The 21,529-nt window shown below is 50.8% G+C and overlaps 1 protein-coding gene across 1 annotated transcript; it reads left to right on the top strand.

Annotated features, from left to right (window-relative positions):
* Positions 1–46: 46 nt before the first annotated feature.
* Positions 47–19,556, top strand: abcf3 (ATP binding cassette subfamily F member 3). Its single transcript, XM_088913446.1, has 21 exons — positions 47–152; positions 1,471–1,618; positions 2,584–2,660; positions 3,284–3,339; positions 3,924–4,021; positions 4,257–4,379; positions 4,604–4,870; positions 4,979–5,059; positions 5,795–5,854; positions 6,926–6,982; positions 7,862–7,884; positions 8,169–8,224; positions 8,467–8,667; positions 11,180–11,256; positions 11,604–11,648; positions 13,892–14,024; positions 14,549–14,637; positions 14,908–14,999; positions 15,525–15,657; positions 15,770–15,857; positions 16,296–19,556. The coding sequence occupies exons 1-21, from the start codon at positions 47–49 to the stop codon at positions 16,452–16,454; spliced, it is 2,169 nt and encodes a 722-aa protein (XP_088769572.1). The 3' UTR covers positions 16,455–19,556.
* Positions 19,557–21,529: the final 1,973 nt, after the last annotated feature.

Consider the following 21,529-nt stretch of genomic DNA (forward strand, 5'->3'; position numbering starts at 1 on the left):
CCAAAGCGCTCTGCGAAAGGGGCTCTGTTTTGTCGCAGTTTTTCGCATGCGCTTTCCTTGCGGACAGGGCCGGTGTATCATGGCGACATACGTGGATATTCTCAGAAGCGAGTTTCCCGAAATTGACACCGAGGTCTTCGACTACATCACAGGTAGGACCCATTCACAATCAGAGTGGAAGGGGTACCCGCTATATGGGCTGTAAAATTATGGGAATTCGCTTGTTTTCAATTAGTGAGAATCCGGCAAACGCGCGAACTATCGGGGCATGTGTCACTGTGGAAGACCTCGGGAAAATCGCAGGACCGAAACAGTTTGAATTGTGAAACACAGATAATACCGTGAGACCGCAGTAATGGTGGTTGGTGGGGAGAATGGCATATTCATTTTAAGACTGTGATAGCTGATACTCTTGACTGAAGGGCTGCAGTGATGTGTAGCGGTCAGAGCGCGGATACGATTGACTGATGTGCCCATTCTCACAGCCAGTCACTCACCCGGCTTTACTGCCGATCCGTCGCAAACCCTGAGACCTCCGACCGGGTGCCGTTGCTCACACAGATTTGGGTAGAGCTGACAAACCCTGTGTCTGACAGAACTGTGAATCTGCAACTGTATCGATTAGCCTGTCCTGCAGGGGAGTTCTGCCTCCAGCCGGTTACCCTGTTTGGAGTAGCTTGCACTGACAGATGAGAAGAATAGTACTGCATGTTGAGACCCCCCGAGCCTTTTCCACAGCGGAAGGAAGATGAAACAGATCGTTTAATTGCAACACGACACAAAGCATACAAACACAGCTTGTTTATGTGCACTGTGTCACGGGGAAGGCTGATATTTATGTCTAAGGGTCTTGATTCTGAGTGTGTCAGGATTCTGAGTGTGTCACTGTGTTGCTCTTGATCCTTTGTGTGTGTGAGTGTCAGGGGTGTCACTGTGTTGCTCTTGATCCTCTGTGTGTGTGAGTGTCAGGGGTGTCACTGTGTTGCTCTTGATCCTCTGTGTGTGTGTGAGTGTCAGGGGTGTCACTGTGTTGCTCTTGATCCTCTGTGTGTGTGAGTGTCAGGGGTGTCACTGTGTTGCTCTTGATCCTCTGTGTGTGTGAGCATCAGGGTTGTCACTGTGTTGCTCTTGGTCCCCCATGTGTGTGAGTGTCAGGGGTGTCAGTGTGTTGCTCTTGATCCTCTGTGTGTGTGTGAGTGTCAGGGGTGTCACTGTGTTGCTCTTGATCCTCTGTGTGTGTGTGAGTGTCAGGGGTGTCAGTGTGTTGCTCTTGATCTTCTGTGTGTGTGAGCGTCAGGGGTGTCACTGTGTTGCTCTTGATCCTCTGTGTGTGTGTGAGTGTCAGGGGTGTCACTGTGTTGCTCTTGATCCTCTGTGTGTGTGAGTGTCAGGGGTGTCACTGTGTTGCTCTTGATCCTCTGTGTGTGTCAGGGAGTCAGTATATTGCTTCTGATTCTTTGTATGTGGCAGGGGTGTTGGAGTGTGGAGGAGCTGATTTCGAGGATGGCAATGAGGTGTTTGAGGCAATTGGGGGCGTCCTGCAGGAGGTGTCAGCTGATTGCAAGAACGAGGAGGACATCCGAGAGATCTGCCTGCAGATGTTCAACACGTTGAAGCTGTGAGTGTCCACACTGACACTCGCATGCACTTTCTCAGTCTCACTGATACATTCACACTTGCAGACTCACATGCCAGTGCCATCACACTGCGCTTACACTCTCACACACTGACGCGTTACCTTCGCTCTTAAGCTCTCGCACACCGTCGCTGTCATCCTCGCGCTTACACTCTCGCACACCGATGCATCACCCTCGCTCTGAAGCTCTCGCACGCCTTCCCCGATAGCCTCGCGCTCACCGACTGGCGGGCCGACCCCGATACCCTCGCGCTCACCGACTGGCGGGCCGACCCCGATACCCTCGCGCTCACCGACTGGCGGGCCGACCCCGATACCCTCGCGCTCACCGACTGGCGGGCCGACCCCGATACCCTCGCGCTCACCGGCTGGCGGGCCGACCCCGATACCCTCGCGCTCACCGGCTGGCGGGCCGACCCCGATACCCTCGCGCTCACCGGCTGGCGGGCCGACCCCGATACCCTCGCGCTCACCGACTGGCGGGCCGACCCCGATACCCTCGCGCTCACCGACTGGCGGGCCGACCCCGATACCCTCGCGCTCACCGGCTGGCGGGCCGACCCCGATACCCTCGCGCTCACCGACTGGCGGGCCGACCCCGATACCCTCGCGCTCACCGGCTGGCGGGCCGACCCCGATACCCTCGCGCTCACCGGCTGGCGGGCCGACCCCGATACCCTCGCGCTCACCGGCTGGCGGGCCGACCCCGATACCCTCGCGCTCACCGGCTGGCGGGCCGACCCCGATACCCTCGCGCTCACCGGCTGGCGGGCCGACCCCGATACCCTCGCGCTCACCGGCTGGGGCACTGATGCTGTCATGTCTATACAGTCTTTGTGCACTCTCACTCTCTCTGCCACACCTTCACTTATATATGGCGTGTTGATGTGGCTGATGCACTTTGTACTTTTCATCTGAGCCCCTCTTGTTGCTGTCTCTGTCCTCAGCAATGACTGTGACTCTGGTCAGAAGCAGGTCCTGCTGGACGCCCCAGTGCAGCTGTCCCAGATGGCCGGGGACTGTGGTAAGACCGCACAACTCATCACAGTGCCACCGTTGCTCTTTCTCTCTGTTTGCTGAGATACACGCATGCCATCAGCTGTGATGAATTTTTGAATCACTGGAGCGCCATCCGCTGCAGTGAATAAACATGCATGACTGTAGATTTTCATTCATGCCTTAATCCAGGAGAAGCTCACTAAGAAGAGTGCAGAAAACCTGAATCAGAGAAACCAGTTGAATTAACAGAGGCCAAAAGCCAGGCAGATAGTGGTGTCCTACTGCAGTTTTTCTCAGCATTTTGCTCTACCAGGGATCAGAGTCCCTAAGGTCCCCCCTCTCTTGAGGACAGCTGACACTAGAAGCAGCCTTTAGCAAAAATACAGTTTAATACAGGGACTGGTCCCCAGACCTGGCATTGAGTTCAACTAACTGCAAGCAAAACATTTTGCACCTGCACATGAAAATACACCTGGCACTCACTTACTCTGTCATTAGTCCCTCTCTGTGTCTGCATGATATCTTTGCATTGATATCTTATTTATTCTTTCTCACTCCCTTCCCTCCTCTCTTTGCTGGTATCCAGATCCTCTTCTCTCTATTTGCTGTGTGTATATATTGCTATCTGTGTCTCTCTCTGTCTCGCAGTCAGCGCCACAAATGACCTGCAGGGTATCTGGATGATCAAGAGAGGCCAAAACACTGTAAGTTCTCACTGCATTTTGGCATTATCAGCAAGCTTTAGTGAAACTGTTACCGAAACACTTTGGAATAGGGCTTCCAAAACATGCACAAGACCTTATTCACTGGAGAATGATAATATCATTGATTGCAAGTTTTTTGGAGAGGTTCGATTCATTGTATTGTATTCGAAGATTTTATTGTGTGATTTTGTGTTAGTAGCTTGCTTGATCGTTCTTTTATAAAGTGCCCCCTGCAACTCCTATAGGAGTCAATAATAGATATTAGATCAGGTTACCTATATAGAGTGTGGGTTTAGCAATGTAAATAACTTTTCCACTAAATCTAACCTTGCGCGTAGGGTTCCCAAGTTTAATCATAAAGGAACAACATTGGGGAAGGCTTTCACAGTTGCACTGGCTTGAACACGTGGGCTTCAGAGCATGAGGCAACACTTACTCCCCTGGTCTGGCCTTGTTTTCTGGGTAGTTGAGTTCTTACTTCTGAGAGCTGTCTCGGAGGAAAGCTGACAGGCTGTGGGTGTGAGGGGTATAGCTGGCTGGCCTTTTCGTTCTCTCAGCCCGTGTGTGCTCTCTGTTGCCTCCAGACTGTTGACGCTAAGAAGCTGGAGAAAGCAGAAGCCAAGCTGAAGGCGAAAAATGAGAAGAGGACTGAGAAGGACTCGCAGAAAGTGGCCAGCCCTCTGTAAGTGCCTCCCCCTCCCCATCCCCAGCGCCGCCTGTGCTGGTTGAGGTTTTGCTGGCTGGCCGAGGCCACGGCCCACCACTTTCTTCCCCAGACAGAGCTCCCCCATTCACCCCTTCCTCTCTCACCAAGAGTTTATTCCCTCGCTCGGTATTCCTGCAGCTCGTCTCTCGCTGACTCTGTCCCTGTGTCCCTGTCTTCCCTCCCCGCTCCCCGCCCCCCGCCCCTGTCTCAGGGTGCTGGAGGAGGCGTCCGCGAGCCAGGCCTCCAGTAAGAAAGACAGCCGCGTGGACAACTCGGGCAAGAACAAGTCCTACGACATCCGCATCGAGAACTTCGACGTCTCCTTTGGAGAGCGGTGAGTGAGGGCGGCAGCTTGTGTCGGTGGGAGAGGTTACGTTTGCGTCTGGGTGCCTGGCGAGCTTAAAAATAAAATAAAAAAAACCCGTTTTGAGCAGGGGAAAGGTCAGTTCTGCGCACAGCGGCGGTTAGTGTGTGTAGTGGCTGACGGAGGGCTCTTTCTCTCTCTCTCTCTCTCTCTCTCTCTCTCTCTCCCCTGCTCCTTGCCCGCCTCTCTTCCAGGTCTTTGCTCCAGGGCGCGGAGCTGTCGCTGGCCTACGGGCGGCGCTACGGCCTAGTGGGGCGGAACGGCCTGGGCAAGACAACGCTGCTGAAGATGCTGGCGAGCCGCAGCCTGCGCGTGCCGCCGCACATCTCCATCCTGCACGTGGAGCAGGAGGTGGCCGGCGACGACACGCCCGCCCTGCAGAGCGTGCTGGAGAGCGACACGGTGAGAGAGGGGCTGCTGCAGCACGAGAGGGAGATCAACGCCAGGATCGCCAGTGGACAGTGAGTGCGGCACACTGACCGACTCACGCCGCAGGGAGACATTGAGGGGTTTCTGACCTGTCTGGCCTGAGTCCCTGAGACATCTTAATTTTCCTTCTGCTTTTTTAGTGGGGAGGCGATGGACAGCGTGCGACTGTCTGAGATCTACGCCAAACTGGAGGAAATAGAAGCAGACAAAGCACCTGCTAGGTAATTCAAGACTTTTCGCTTTATTAATAGTTGTGTTAAAACATGGGCTACAGTCCCAATACAGCAGAACAGTCCTGTTACAATAGGGGCTACAGTCCCAGTACAGGAGACCAGTCCTGTTACAATAGAGGCTACAGTCCCAGTACAGGAGACCAGTCCAATTACAGAAGGGGCTACAGTCCCAGTACAGGAGACCAGTCCTGTTACAGAAGGGGCTACAGTCCCAGTACAGGAGACCAGTCTTGTTACAGTAGGGGCTACAGTCCCAGTACAGGAAACCAGTCCTGTTACAATAGGAGCTACAGTCCCAGTACAGGAGACCAGTCTTGTTACAGTAGGGGCTACAGTCCCAGTACAGGAGACCAGTCTCATTGCAATAGGAGCTACAGTCCCAGTACAGGAGACCAGTCTCATTGCAATAGGAGCTACAGTCCCAGTACAGGAGACCAGTCCTGTTACAATAGGAGCTACGGTCCCAGTGCAGCAGAATAGTCGTGTTACAATAGGAGCTACAGTCCCAGTACAGGAGACCAGTCTCATTACAATAGGAGCTACAGTCCCAGTACAGGAGACCAGTCTCATTACAATAGGGGCTACGGTCACAGTCAACAGAACAGTCAAGTTACAATAGGGGCTACGGTCACAGTACAGTAGAACAGTCCTGTTACAACAGGGACCCAGTGCAATAAAAGAGACAGGTCCAGTTTAACCTCGTTCCTCTGTTCCTTGTCACAGAGCCTCTGTCATCCTGGCTGGACTTGGCTTCTCGCCCAAGATGCAGCAGCAAACCACCAAGTAAGTATTGCTGTGACACAGGCCTGGCAGGACTGCCTTGGCTGCAGGGAGGGTCAGCTGCAGTTCCCAGGCTAGCAGCTACTGACCAGCTGGCATGTGTGCTGTTGTATTTAATACATATTCTTTATTTACTATAGTGTGTGTATTTTATATTAGGTTTACAGATGTTGCAGGAGCCCAGTATCTTACTTACAGGTACAGCTTACAGCTGAGCTTTCATTTACTAAGTCATCCTCTTGTTGAATGAGAAGTTGCCTTAATTAGACCTTTATTATTGGTTTGAGCTTGTTGAAAGATCGACAGCTTCAGGTTTCCTGTATAACCCGAGCTCTTTATTTGTGTACGAGTGAAAAACAGCTGCAGAGGTCTCATTGTGCAAGTTGAGCACAGGTGCAGAGCGCACTGCAGGAACAGGCTTCGCCGCAATGGTGTGTGTGTCTGGCCATGGGCTGGCGTGTGTGCCCAGGAATTACAATGATAGTGAAGTCCAACTTTGAGAAAACCTCCTCACGATGATAGCAACTCTTATCATCAGGCATTGTGAGGACATCCCATCGGAAGTCAAATAACATAGTTGATGAACCCAGTGGAAACTCTGTCCTCACTCCTTTTTGAATGTGATTATGGCAGAGTCGATTGTGTGATGGTGTGGCTGCAGCACTGGCTGCTCTGTGCTGGTAACCTGCCCATTGCCTGTCACTCCCTGACAGAGCCACAGTGAAGCAAGCACTAAATTTACCAGTGACAATGATCCGATGATCTAATAGCCTCTCCATTTAACTGGATAGGTCGAATGGACTCGACTGTGGAAGGTTTGTAACCCTTCCCATGTTCATTTGAAAAGTATTCATGTCCCACACCTTTTAATACTTTTTCCTATACAATATTTAACATGCTTCATTTATGTCAAAAATGTGAATAATACGTCAGGGATCAGCAGACTGTGGCAGTAATAGAAGCTGGGACTCTAATTACTCTGCAGGGAGGAGTCAGTGTTGTAGAGCTGGGGTGAGTCAGATTTACAGTATCTGAGTGACAGTGGGATAATCCTTTGTGTCTGGGTTTGCACAGGGAATTCTCTGGAGGCTGGAGGATGAGACTTGCGCTGGCCAGAGCGCTCTTCGCCAAGTGAGTAACTTTGCAGCATCGGACGATTTATGTGGGAGATGTGCTGTTCCGGTCTTCAGGAGCTCAGTGGTCTCCAAGCCCCATCAGATCTTAATTCCCTTCCTCGAAGTGATACACTCACAGAATATCGATCATCTCCCCTCAGATTCCTGTCTAAGTGGAGATACATGACACTCCACAGAGCTCAAAACGCATGCTCTCAGTACCCTGGTTTAGGAGGTAGTTCATGTGGGACTGAGAACAGGAGACATATTTCTGCACAAAGAGTGGTGGGTGTGTAGAACAAGCTGCCCAGTCATGTTGTTGAGGGTGATTCTTTCATACCTTTTAAGAATTGGCTTAATTTTGAAATAAGAATTGGGCGAGATCTTCTAATAAATTATGTTTGCATGTTGTGCAAATGCATATGTGGGATTGTGAAACTGTTAAATATTTCATATTTAAAGGTTAAGTTGTGTTATGCAGGCAGGGCAGGGATAATATTTTAACTGCTGTTTTTGGAATTGACAGCTGATGTGGCCTTGGAAATGAATAATGAATTTCATGATGGAAAAGAAGGGGGTATCTTTAAAGCAGTTGTGGTGTGTTTGCTGGTATTGAAAACTGGGGCAGGACAGTTTAGATGTGGCCACACCGCAACCAGTCATCCATGACAGTATCAGAGAAGTCGGGCTTGATGTTCAGAAGACAGCGTGTTTTGGTTGATGATGCTGTCTTTCCGGAGGATGAGGATGTGATGTTTGATGTAGACAGTGGTCCAGTGTTCAGAGGTGTCTTTCCATGACCGGCCCGGCCCAGTGTTCAGAAGTATGTGTTAATATCGAACAGTGAAAACTGATGATCTCACTTACATTGATCTGTTCTGATTTTGTTTTCTAGGCCTGACCTGCTCCTTCTTGATGGTGAGTAGAGGCCGGTCAATGATATGCTTGCCTTGCTGTGTAGCACTGACCTCACCCTCTGGAATCCGACTTGCAGGGATGGCTGATCTCTGCCACAGGCTGTATGGGGCTGCAGAGTGAGAAAAAGTGGACTGCCTGAAAGGCAGACTCATGTATGTACTGTCTGTATGTCTGGCAAGAGAGTTGTAGCAGTGAGGCCAAACTGATGAAGGAACTGACCATTATAGCACCATATCAACCTTGTGAAATCCAGGCCTTTCTCTCTCTCTCTCCTTCCCTCACAGAGCCTACCAACATGTTGGATGTTCGAGCCATCCTGTGGCTGGAGAACTACCTGCAGGTAGAGTGTGCAGTGAGAGGGGTTGTGGACTGGGGCAGGGACCTGTTGGTGGAGGGGGACCAGCTGGATAGCTGTGACTCTAAATATAGAGCATGTCTTTAGGTTTATCTTAAAATAACAATGATGCTGATATTCCTTAAGCCTGTTTCTTGTTAAAATGCTCACCATCTCTACCTTTCTGTCCGCTTGTGCCTGACTCTCCGTTCCTCTTCCTGTGCTTCTGTGTGGATGTGTCTGCGCAGACGTGGCAGTCCACAATCTTGGTGGTGTCCCACGACCGGAACTTCCTGAATGCCGTGGCGACAGACATCATCCACCTGCACTCCCAGCGGCTGGAGACGTACCGTGGCGACTATGAGAACTTCATCAAGACCAAGGAGGACCGGCTGCGCAACCAGCAGAGGGAGTACGAGGCGCAGCAGCAGTACAGAGAGCACATCCAGGTACAGACACTGCCACACATGTGCACAGTTTCAGAGCACAGGAGCACCTCCAGGTCCAGACACTGCCGCACAGGAGCACGTCCAGGCACTGCCACTGCCACACACGTGCACAGTTTCAGAGCACAGGAGCACCTCCAGGTCCAGACACTGCCACACACGTGCACAGTTTCAGAGCACAGGAGCACCTCCAGGGACTGACACTGCCACACACGTGCACAGTTTCAGAGCACAGGAGCACCTCCAGGTCCAGACACTGCCACACACGTGCACAGTTTCAGAGCACAGGAGCACCTCCAGGGACTGACACTGCCACACACGTGCACAGTTTCAGAGCACAGGAGCACGTCCAGGCACTGCCACTGCCACACACGTGCACAGTTTCAGAGCACAGGAGCACCTCCAGGTCCAGACACTGCCACACACGTGCACAGTTTCAGAGCACAGGAGCACCTCCAGGGACTGACACTGCCACACACGTGCACAGTTTCAGAGCACAGGAGCACCTCCAGGTCCAGACACTGCCACACACGTGCACAGTTTCAGAGCACAGGAGCACCTCCAGGGACTGACACTGCCACACACGTGCACAGTTTCAGAGCACAGGAGCACATCCAGGGACTGCCACTGCCACACACGTGCACAGTTTCAGAGCACAGGAGCACGTCCAGGCACTGCCACTGCCACACACGTGCACAGTTTCAGAGCACAGGAGCACCTCCAGGTCCAGACACTGCCGCACAGGAGCACGTCCAGGGACTGACACTGCCACACACGTGCACAGTTTCAGAGCACAGGAGCACCTCCAGGGACTGACACTGCCACACACGTGCACAGTTTCAGAGCACAGGAGCACGTCCAGGTACAGACACTGCCACACACGTGCACAGTTTCAGAGCACAGGAGCACGTCCAGGTACAGACACTGCCACACACGTGCACAGTTTCAGAGCACAGGAGCACGTCCAGGGACTGACACTGCCACACACGTGCACAGTTTCAGAGCACAGGAGCACGTCCAGGGACTGACACTGCCACACACGTGCACAGTTTCAGAGCACAGGAGCACGTCCAGGCACTGACACTGCCACACACGTGCACAGTTTCAGAGCACAGGAGCACGTCCAGGGACTGACACTGCCACACACGTGCACAGTTTCAGAGCACAGGAGCACGTCCAGGGACTGACACTGCCACACACGTGCACAGTTTCAGAGCACAGGAGCACGTCCAGGGACTGACACTGCCACACACGTGCACAGTTTCAGAGCACAGGAGCATGTCCAGGGACTGACACTGCCACACACGTGCACAGTTTCAGAGCACAGGAGCACGTCCAGGTACAGACACTGCCACACACGTGCACAGTTTCAGAGCACAGGAGCACGTCCAGGTACTGATACTGCCACACACGTGCACAGTTTCAGAGCACAGGAGCACGTCCAGAGACTGACACTGCCACACACGTGCACAGTTTCAGAGCACAGGAGCACGTCCAGGCACTGCCACTGCCACTGCCACACACGTGCGCAGTTTCAGAGCACAGGAGCACGTCCAGGCACTGCTACTGCCACACACGTGCACAGTTTCAGAGCACAGGAGCACGTCCAGGGACTGACACTGCCACACACGTGCACAGTTTCAGAGCACAGGAGCACGTCCAGGCACTGCCACTGCCACACACGTGCACAGTTTCAGAGCACAGGAGCACGTCCAGGCACTGCCACTGCCACACACGTGCACAGTTTCAGAGCACAGGAGCACCTCCAGGTCCAGACACTGCCGCACAGGAGCACGTCCAGGGACTGACACTGCCACACACGTGCACAGTTTCAGAGCACAGGAGCACGTCCAGGCACTGACACTGCCACACACGTGCACAGTTTCAGAGCACAGGAGCACGTCCAGGCACTGACACTGCCACACACGTGCACAGTTTCAGAGCACAGGAGCACCTCCAGGGACTGACACTGCCACACACGTGCACAGTTTCAGAGCACAGGAGCACGTCCAGGGACTGACACTGCCACACACGTGCACAGTTTCAGAGCACAGGAGCACGTCCAGGCACTGACACTGCCACACACGTGCACAGTTTCAGAGCACAGGAGCACGTCCAGGGACTGACACTGCCACACACGTGCACAGTTTCAGAGCACAGGAGCACGTCCAGGCACTGACACTGCCACACACGTGCACAGTTTCAGAACACAGGAGCACGTCCAGGCACTGACACTGCCACACACGTGCACAGAAGCACATGCCGGAGTGTTTCAGGTAGCACACAGCAGTGATGGGGATGTTAAATTGCTAGCTAATGCAGATACCAGCAGTGTTAAGAACTAGTGGATAAATGGGTGAAAGGAGCTGGCTGTGATTGTAATGCAAGCTTTCATGAAAAAGCTGAATTAGATTCTAGGATTAATTATCTTCACAACTAAACACCTACATTTTTTTTAGAAAGGACATTCTGCTACAGACTTGGTGGTTGAGTTCTTTCTCTCTTGCTGTCTTAGGTGTTCATAGACAGATTCCGGTACAATGCCAACAGGGCCTCGCAGGTGCAGAGCAAACTGAAGCTGCTGGAAAAACTGTGAGTCCCATTTCTCCTTTCTTTGTCCATTTAGTGGCAGGTATGAAAAAATAAGTAATCAAATAAGTAATAGAGAATCTGCTTAAGTCACGCCATCGTTGTCCTCTCCATCCACTAATTGATCAATAAACCAGTTATCTAATAAGTTAGAAGTTTACATTTTAAGTGGCTTAATGCTGAAATAAGCATTTTCCCCCTTTCACACCTCTTCCTTTGTTGAGAATTTGCCATTTCCAGCTGTGTGGGACTTGTGTATACACAGTGTTTCTCTGTATGCAGTCTCCCTGCTTTGAGGACTTTCACAGTTAGCTGTCCTCTGACTCTTTTCCTGTGCACATGTGTTTCAGGCCAGAACTGAAGCCCATAGAGAAGGAATCGGAGGTGACGCTACGGTGAGGCCGGAGATCTGTCTTATAAATACAACGGTGTAAACGCTGTCATGATGATAAAAACCTAGGGAGTTGAGGATCTTTGAAGATGCCTGTGGGCAGTCTGGTAGAAAAGACTGTGCTGTCCTCTGCTACATCTTACTGTACCGCATTGCGTTGCACACCACTGTCCTGTAACATGACTCTGTCCTCTGTAAGAGTAACATGTTGCACCACACTGTTCATGCACTGCACATAAAACGGTGAGAAGTGAGAGGAGGCCATGTAGTCCATCTAGCTCATGTGATTGCTAGCAGCTGATCAATCTGAGGCTGTCTTCTTGCCATTTCATGAAGGAAACCAGGGTACCGGCTATGATCATGTCTGGGAAACCTGGGTCAGATTCACACAACCCTTTGTGTAAAAAAAGTGCCTCCTGTTCTCTGTTTTAGATGCACTTAGTTCCCCTTTTGAGTCATCTGGCTTGGGTTTCACTTTCGATTCAGGAAAGTACCTTAACTGTTGGCCTGTGAGGATTTTAAATACCTCATTCAATTCCCCGGATGACACAGTGGTTAGTATTGCTGCCTCAACAGTGCCGGTGCCCTAGGTTCCAGGCCTGGGGTGCTAGCTGTGTGGAGTTTGGATGTCCTCCCCGTGTTTGTGGTTCCTCCGGGTGCTCTGGTTTCCTCCCACAGTCATACTGGTAGGCTAATTGGCTCCGGGGAAAATTGGCCCTGGTGTGGGTGTGCGTGACAGTGTCTGTGTGTGTCCTGCGATGGACTGGCAGCCTGTCCAGGGTGTATCTGACCTTGCTGCCTTTGCTTCCTGGGACAGGCTCTGGGCTCCCTCATGACCCTGTATTGATTACAATGTTTGGAAAGTGGATAGAAGGAAGGATTTGGGTTCTCTTATAATCTTTGGGACTTTAAGCTTTTTAGAATTTTAGTATAGGGCATTTCTTCAACCCCAGGAATGTATCTAGTTGCTCCTCTCTGTCCAATTCTAAAGGTGCAAAATCATTTTTGAAACATGGTGACCAAAATGTACACTTGTTTACACAAAATGTAGTAAGTCTTACTACTGATTTGTACAGTTTCACTATTATATCCCTTGATTTAAATTCTGCACTTATAACTCTATATCCTAACATTGTTTGCCTTTTTTATTTCTTCCCCACATAGTCTAGATCAGTGTTTCCCATTCCTGCTCCTGGTGACTCGCTAACCTGCTGGTTTTGGTTCCAGCCGATCCCTCAGCTACACAATCGAATCATTCATTTACTTACTAATAAGATTAATTAATCTGACCTGTTTGTTCCCAGTTCTTAAACATGCTGGAGCTTTAACCGTCGTATTTTGTAAGTGAAATAAAATCCCAAACTTCTGACTAGAAACAAAATGCAAATATTAAGTTGAAGCAACTTCTTCGACCCAGTAAGGCTTCAGTGATCTAATTCAGGCGAGGTGGAATGAAAACTACCAGGACCAGGAAGGAGAAGATCATGCGTCTTTCTCCCAGTACTGCAGCACACGCGTTTCTGCAGGTACTGGTTTGTGTTCCCACTGGGCCATTCATCACCAGTGCCAGTTGCTGCCAGTAATTGATTGATTGGTTGGTTTGTTTAGGTTTTTTTTCTGCACTTCGGTGTCTGAATTTCCAAACAATCTAAATATAGTGATTTTTTTCATCCTGGTCCTGGGTCCCGCATGTGTCTTATGAACTTGGACGGAGCCAAAGTCTTAATCACAGACCAAATCATTTTAATTGTCTGTTTGAGGCCCCCTTTTTAAAATGTGCTTTCAGTTTTTAAACAGCTGCTTGAAATTTGTAATTAGCTTGAGTGACTGGGTGACTGGCCTCAAGCATTTTAAGAACGCAGGAGGGATTACACTGACTGACGCAGTGTCTCAGATCACCATCAACTGATCACCTGTTATGAGCTGTTCAGTCAGAAACAGGGGAGACATTTCTTAATTAGCAAGTTGAGGAGAGAATGCATAACACTGCGCATGCTGAACAAGGCGCTTGAGGGTAGTTGTGGAAACAGAAAGGACAGAGTGCAGAAAAAACTCTGAACCAGCAAACAAATGAGTTACAGGCGCCAGTCAGGACTGGAGGGTGAGGGCCCAATGGGAACACAAGGCAGCAGAGACGGGTCCTCTGGGAGCAGGGCCGAGAGTCCGGGGCCTCCAGATAGAAATGCTGTGGATCCTGTCCCGTGTTTCTGTGTGCAGTGCTGATCCTGCGCTGCCTCTGCCCTGCAGGTTCCCCGATAACTTCGAGAAGCTGTCCCCCCCGGTGCTGCAGCTGGATGAGGTGGAGTTCTTCTACAGCTCCGAGCAGCCCCTCTTCTCCAAGCTGAGCGTGTCCGCAGACCTGGAGTCCCGCATCTGCATCGTAAGAGCGCCGGGATCCCTCTCTCCTCGTGCCGGCCCTGTTCTTGCCCTCCCTGTGTCAGCTGGCCTCGCTGCATTTAAATCTCCTCGGTCTGAAGCAGAAGGGATCGAGAGGACATTTGACCCAAGTATATAGAATCCTGCAGGGCCTTAAGCAAGATCAACCCAGGAGGCTACTTGGCACTCCGTAGTGAAACACGACGCCCAGGGATCTCAGCTGGAAACTAAAAGGGAATTAATTTAGAATTTGAAAGTTCTTTACTCAATGCCTTGTGGGTGTCTGGAAGAGGTTTCACAGCTGAGTATGTAAGGCCCACATCCTGGGATTTTTCAAGAAAAGGCAGGATGAAATTTTTGATTGACTTCGCTGCTAAATGAATTAATTGACAGGATGGACTCTCGTCTGCAGCCTTTCTTCTTGTCTCATGCACGTCTTTTTATCACAGTAATAGTTAACAACGCCTCTGCACATGAAGCCCGTGGCAGTGTGGGCACACTGAGTGGCTCTCTCCCTGTGTGTCTCAGGTGGGGGAGAACGGTGCAGGCAAGTCCACCATGCTGAAGCTGCTGATGGGGGAGCTGGGGCCGGTCAGTGGGATCCGGCACGCTCACCGGTGAGAGGCCGCTGTGTGTGTGTAACTGTTTCTGTCCAGCTGTGTGTTATTGATCCTCTGACAGCCGCTCTCTGGACCTTCGTCTCTCCGAGTGTTAGTCTAGTTTCAGCCATCTCCCTGATGTCACTCCTGTCTTACTCTCACACTCCACTCTCGCGTTAGCCATGTGTGCGCCTCACTGTAACTGTGTGTGAGAGAGTGTGTCGCTGTGCGTGTGTTTGGCTTTTGGACGTGGTGTGGTGTGAATGCCTGTCTCTCTTTCTCTGCCAGCAACCTGAAGATTGGATACTTCAGCCAGCACCATGTGGACCAGCTGGACCTCAATGTCTCTTCTGTGGAACTGCTGATGAAGAAATTCCCAGGTATGCCCTGGGCTGGGCCAGAACGGACTGGGTTCAGTTGGACTGAGCTGAGCTGGGCTGGACTGGGCCAGAACAGACTGGGTTCATTTGAACAGAGCTGGGATGGACTGGATTGGGACAGAATGGACTGGGTTCAGTTGGACTGAGCTGGACTGGGCCAGAATGGACTGGGTTCAGTTGGACTACCCTTGGCTGAATGGACTTGGTTCAGTTGATCTGAGCTGGGCTGGGCCAGGATGGACTGGGTTAAATTGGACTGATTTGGGCTGGGCTAAGCCAGAATGGACTGAGCTGGGCTTGGTGCAGGCTTATACTCCCAGTGGATCAGTGGAATAAAGAGGAGGTGACCGTGACTCCCTGTGCTCCTCTTCTGAAGTAGTGTGACCAGGGTGCGACTTGCAGATTAAACCGTGCCTTAATAATCCTCATGATGTGTGCTTTGACAGGGTCTTAAAGTCACACTCTACCTTCTTTTCCCCCCTCTCCTTCTGCCCTTGTCCACTGTCCCTCTCTCCCCTCTCCCAGGCCGGACAGAGGAGGAGTACCGACACCAGCTGGGGGGCTATGGGATCTCAGGAGAGCTCGCAGTGCGGCCCGTGGCCAGCCTGTCTGGAGGGCAGAAGAGCAGAGTGGCCTTCGCTCAGATGACCATGGCGAGGTAGCCTCGCTGTGTGTTTCTGTCTTATGTCCATCTTTGTGTCTTTCTGTCTACCTGTGTCCTGATCTGTCTGTTGCTCTGGTCATGGGAATGTTTCTCTTATCTTTTTCAGTCCCAACTTCTACATCCTGGATGAGCCAACTAACCACCTGGACATGGAGACTATAGAGGCACTGGCTAAGGCTCTCAACAAATTCAAGGTACCTGCTGCACTGCAGACTCGTCCCTGGGTCACCCTCAGTGACCTTACCCCTACTCCACACTGTCTCTCACCGCATTTGACCTCTGTACTTCTCCTCACTCTCCACCTCACCCCTGTATCTCACCCCTGATGACCTCAACACCACTCCCCACTCTCATTCTCACACCTGTATCTCACTCTCGCACCCCTGTTGACCTCACCAGTACTGCCCACTGTCCATCTCACCCCTGTATCTCACTCTTTCACCCCTGATAACTTCGTCACGGCTCCCGGCTCTCCATCTCTGAGGGAGGGAGTCATGCAGGCCAGCCCAGCTCTCTGTTAGTGATGAAGGATGAAGCACTAGGCTGTGCACAGCACCAGCAGGAGTGCTGCTCTGGTGACCTCACTGCAGGAAGCCAGGTGTAATGACTGATTCCCGGTGTCTGTGCCGCAGGGCGGGGTGGTGCTGGTGTCGCACGACGAGCGCCTGATCCGGATGGTGTGCAAGGAGCTGTGGGTGTGCGAGAATGGGGGCGTGCAGCGCATCGATGGCGGCTTTGACGAGTACCGAGACATCCTGCAGGAGCAGTTCCGCAAGGAGGGCTTCTTATAGACACAGGCCAGCGGGCCAGCAGAAGGAAAGACCCAGGACAAGTCAAGCAAGGTGGACGCTCAGTGAATATTCCCAATACACCCACACACTTTTGCTTTCCTGTAGGGACAGGAGGCAGAACTTGTACCCCCATTCCCTCTTTCTCCTTTCTCATCCGCACTCACACAAAGGACTCTCAGCCACTCCCCCTCTGCGGTTTAGATGTGGATCAGCCGGGCTGGACAGCAGGACTGTGCGTGGAAGCTGTCTGTCTGTCTGGGACTCCCCCTTCGGAAAGCCTGCTGCCTTTCCCTGTCCTTTATTCTAGCCGAGAGACGGAATGGAAGAAAAGGAACAAAGAGTCTGCGGCTTCACACTTTACACACACGTTTTCTCTCCAGTCCCCTCAGCCCAGACAGAGCTAAAGCATGTCTCCAGTCTCCCCTGTGTCCAGGGCCCAGGGCAGTGGTGCAGTGGTGCAGATAAGCCTCTGGTCCTCCTGCTGGAGCTCTGCTCTGTGTCCAGTCTAGGGCTGAGCTACTGGTTCAAGCCACTATTAAATCAGGATCAAATAGACAGTGCAGCCATCTCTTATTTCTTTGCTAATGGATTATTTAATAATGCACATGAATAAATGAAAAAAGTAAATATGAAAAACACAAAAATGACAGTGTTCTCATAAAGCTGCCTGCATTTCTGGTATTTCACAAAGTAATATATTTTAATCGCAATCATCGGCAGTTGAGCACCTGTATCAGTCATGCTCCTCTTTTAGATGAGGAATTGCCAGTCTGTTATTTTTCCCAGTTGTTGCCCATGCTGGGAGAATGAGGACGTTATCGCATGGCTGTTGCTCTATTCTTCAGCTGGGCTTTGTGCCGACTGTTCTCCGCAGTGAGTGTTGAGCCGCTTCCTCCCTGTTTGATGTGATACCTGACGGCCAGGTTTCAGGCATGCACTGGAACCCTGCTGGGGGGGCTCTGCACTCCAGCTCAGAGGCAGGAGTGAGTGTGTGGCCTCAGCACAGACCCCTGCCCCCGGGGGCTGGGAATCTTGAGTACTCCGGCTCGGCTCGGCTGCTGGCGTTGCCTGTGGAGAGGTTCTCTGTCCTGTGCCGTGGCTCTGTCTCCCTGCTGTGAGATGACAGCACCCACACCAGCCGCGGCCCTGCTCTCCCACACACCCCGTTTCCTCTGCTCGTTCTTGCCTGGGTCTCGGCGCTGTGACCGAGGCCTTCAACTAACTTCTAACTTCTGCACGTTTCAAATGGCTTCTGCATCCTCAGAGGGACATTACAAACGGGTCATTTAACATGTCTTACGTCATTAATTCAGATCAGAAAATACATTTCTATTTGGGCATTTCTGCTGTTTAAGAGTTCCGTTAACTCTTGAGAGCATAGCTAGAAGGAATACAGGAATACTCTGGATTCCTGGGAAGCAGGGATACTTCCCTGACAGGCTGTGTGATTTGTCCCTTGTGCTTCACTGTGTGAAGAGTGTGAATCTTCACTTCTCCTTCGGTGCCCTGTGCAGCTCGGTGGGCAGCCTGCAGTCAGGTACAGTGTCTGTGGAAAGGAAGGGACAAACTGAAATATCCCGGGTTTAAATGAAGTGCAAAAGAGTTAATAGGAGAACTCCAGCGAATTTCCAGGTTCTATATGTGCCAAGGTGGAGTGTAAAATCGGATTAAGTACTTGAAAACCACAACACTCTGTGGCCCCACTGTTTGTACATTTGAACAGAGGACAGTGTTTCTTGTTGCAGTTGTTGTAGTGGAATTGCACATTTCCCAGCTGGAAGGTGGATGTTGCCTGTATCCGGCACAGCTAAATTTGTTTTTAGGACATTGCTTCCACCCCTCTTCAATAATGCTAAACAGTTGTCATGTTCAAATAAGTCATTTCCTTTTACTTCTTAAAAAAAAAAAATCATTTTGTTACTGAGCATTGTGCCCTGTAGCTCTGTGCCCAAAGCTATCCGGCCTATGGCAGCGACTGCTCTGGCTTTAATAGGTGGATGCCTGGAGAAGCATCCCCGTGATTCTGTCTCGAATGTGCGCTTCCCAGCTGTGGTCTGTACAGCTGTCCACCAGTGCCTGCTGGTTCTCTCTGCGGCTGAGCCCTTTACTTGAATCCTAAAACTAAACCAACAGCTGAGCAGCGGGCTGGACTGGACCTGTGGTTCATTCCACTTAACACCTGGAACCTGCTGCCCGCAGAGGGGTCCCAGTCTTCACTGATGGCTCGTCTTTCCTTTTCTCCAGCTAGTCCCTAAATCATGAAGTGATCTTTAGCAGCAGGGCTGGTTAAACAAGAGACAGTCGTGTCTCTGCTGGGACTGAAGCGCTTCCTCCATTGGCCTGGGCTGGCATGCCCAAGACTTTGTGTCTGCTGAATGGCCCTGTCAGTCCTCTCAGTTTCAGCTCCTGAACTCTTCAGACTCAGCCCAGTGTACTTTAGATGAATAATGCTCAGGTAGTGTGAGAGAAAGTTAGAGGTCCTGCAGAGTTCACAGCCCTGTGGGTTTTATAGAAAATCACAGACTGCAGGCTGGAAAACAGTTCCAATCAAGACCAGTTAAATCAGTAACTGATCCAGCTGAGTCGTTGGGAACTGAGGAGACTCAGAGGGCCGTGGCTCTGCAGGGCCAGCACTGAGTGGAGTGGAGTGGAGAGGGAGGGCTCTGTGGCTGATCGCTAACTGACCGCTCCACTGCCTTATGAGCAAGTTCATGAACGGGTGTGTTTCTGGGCACAGGCCCCAGAAATGTCCGTCTGTCTGCGTGTATGGGGAGGGGGGGCTTGCTTTCTGTTTTTTCCCCGCTCAGTGTGTGCGTGTCTTTGCTCTCTCTCGCAGTCTTGCTCGTGCTCGCAGGTCTGCCATCAGAGACAGACCACATCACTCTGCTCCTGTGAGAGTCCCGGTCCTTTCTGTTGCCAAGTTGAACAGGGGGGGTCACCACGTCCTAAACCAGATTCAGCCCAGCTGTGGGGGGGTGGGGGTGCGTGGGGCGGGGATAGATGGACAAAATGAAATGGGTTTCTGGTGTTTTGATGCTGTACTTAACTTATAAATATGTTTTAAATATTCATAATGTGCTAATAAATGAACACATAAAGCAAGCACAGTCTCATTTGTCTTGTGTAGCTCCATTGCCCGGGTTCCTCAAAGCTTGGCCTTATTACTAAATTTTGGGAGAGCCGGAAGGCTACTAGTTGTATTTCTCCCCGAGTCCTTAATTACCCAAATGAACTCATGACTTGTTTAATTGGAGGCTCAAGCCTTTCCTTGTTCGTTAGCAGCTTAGAAAGGAGGTTTAAAAAAACGTAAAGAACCTGCTGGGCAGAGTCCCTTGAGGGCCAGCGTATGTTATACTTTGTCTGATGGCCCCGGGTGAGCAGTGGATTTCTGGCTGCAGGAATAAAAGATGTGATTTTTCGCTACACTCTTGTCTACAGGGATACTGAGCAGCTCCTGCTACAACAGACAGATCCAGGCGTAGTGCCAACATGGTTCACTGCACGCGCTGGTTCTGCTGATGAACACATTCATTATAACGGGGCTCCCAGTCCTGAGGATCCCCACACGGGCTGGTTCTCATTGTGGCTGAGCCCTTTACTTAAATGAATCCTGAATTGAACCAACAAGTTGCTTCTTGTTTGGAGCTTTTGGAACGCCAAGTTTGTGTTCCAAGTTTGGAACTTACTTGGAAGTTTTTTTTTTCTACTCAAAGGCTGGAGTCTTAAAAGTCGGAACAGAAAGGTGAAAAGACAACCTCCTACACACCTGGGAAGTTGAATGGAATGGGTGTGGGTCTCAAGGATCAGCAGTGGGAACTGATGAGTTACTGGATCCCCTGTGATCTGCTCAGAAATGCAGGCTTATTTTTCCTCCAGAAGACACCAGGTCCAGACCCTGGGATTTAACTACCTGCACACTTTGTTCTGCAGCAACACCCCAAAAATAATAATTCAGTTGTGATGAGTAATACTTTGTTAATAGGATGTTTTAAGAACAGCTGTAAGTGAAATTAAATTATTTCTTAAACTGACCGTTTAGAGAAGCAGAGTAGATCACACGGTAAAAGCGCGCACTCGAACACCGGTGGAGCTCCGTGATCGTGGGATCAAGCGTGGGTCGTCCCCCAGCTGCCCGGATCAGACTTCTCTGGCGGGATCAGTTGGCCGCGATAGCCAATGATCTCTCGACTTTCAACGACGTAATTCATTTTTAAAGCATTATTCATATGACATCTATCAGATGTTCACTCTGCGTTAATTCAGAGTTAGCGGAGGCCGAGAAACGTACGGGAAGTCTTTGCGCCCCGAGGCAGGATGAGGCGGAAAAATGAAATAAATGTCACGGTCTCTAACGGCACACATTGCTAAAAACAAAAATAATTTCAGGGAATGCAAACTTCCAGAGGACAGCAACAGGGCACCGACATCTGATATCATGTCTTGCTTTGGAATGGTTTTAACGTACTGCGAAATCTATGCCCTCATACAAGACGACTGTCGGCTCGAATAGACATTAAACTGCAATAACCGCATTACATTCAAATTAGCATTTAAAGTGTATTTCAATGGGTATCCTTAATCAAGACTTGCAATACGTAATAAAAGGTACGCAATTAGAACAGCACTTTAACGGGTATTTATTAATTCAAGCAGTGCTGCGCAGTATTTCGTAAAGCGAATGCCTGCTAAAAAAACTTTTACTTCCAAACCAAAACAAGACTAGAAATCCGCACTCGGCTCGGTGCGTGGGCAATACGATACCAGGCAGGGCAGTTTCGACTTGAACTGCAAGGCCAGCGCTTCAAAACTAACGTAGATCACAAATAAAAACTGTAGAGCAGTACAGACCACAGCTTCTGCAACCGCACACATTTTTTGACCATTACGATGAAACGGTCCTGTTTCAGTTTCTTACACATCTCAAACTAAGCTCAGCGCCCGGCCTTATAACGCGTAAAGTGTTTTGACACGGAGAACAGACAAACTGATCACAGAGTAACTTTGTTTCGCGTGTTTGTTTTTAAATACCAGCCCAGGTGCGCATCATACCTCCCCAAAGCGCAGTCAGTGCCGTC

The sequence above is a fragment of the Atractosteus spatula genome, chromosome 4, assembly GCF_055471065.1.
Source record: "Atractosteus spatula isolate fAtrSpa1 chromosome 4, fAtrSpa1.hap1, whole genome shotgun sequence".
Taxonomy (NCBI): Eukaryota; Metazoa; Chordata; class Actinopteri; order Semionotiformes; family Lepisosteidae; genus Atractosteus; species Atractosteus spatula.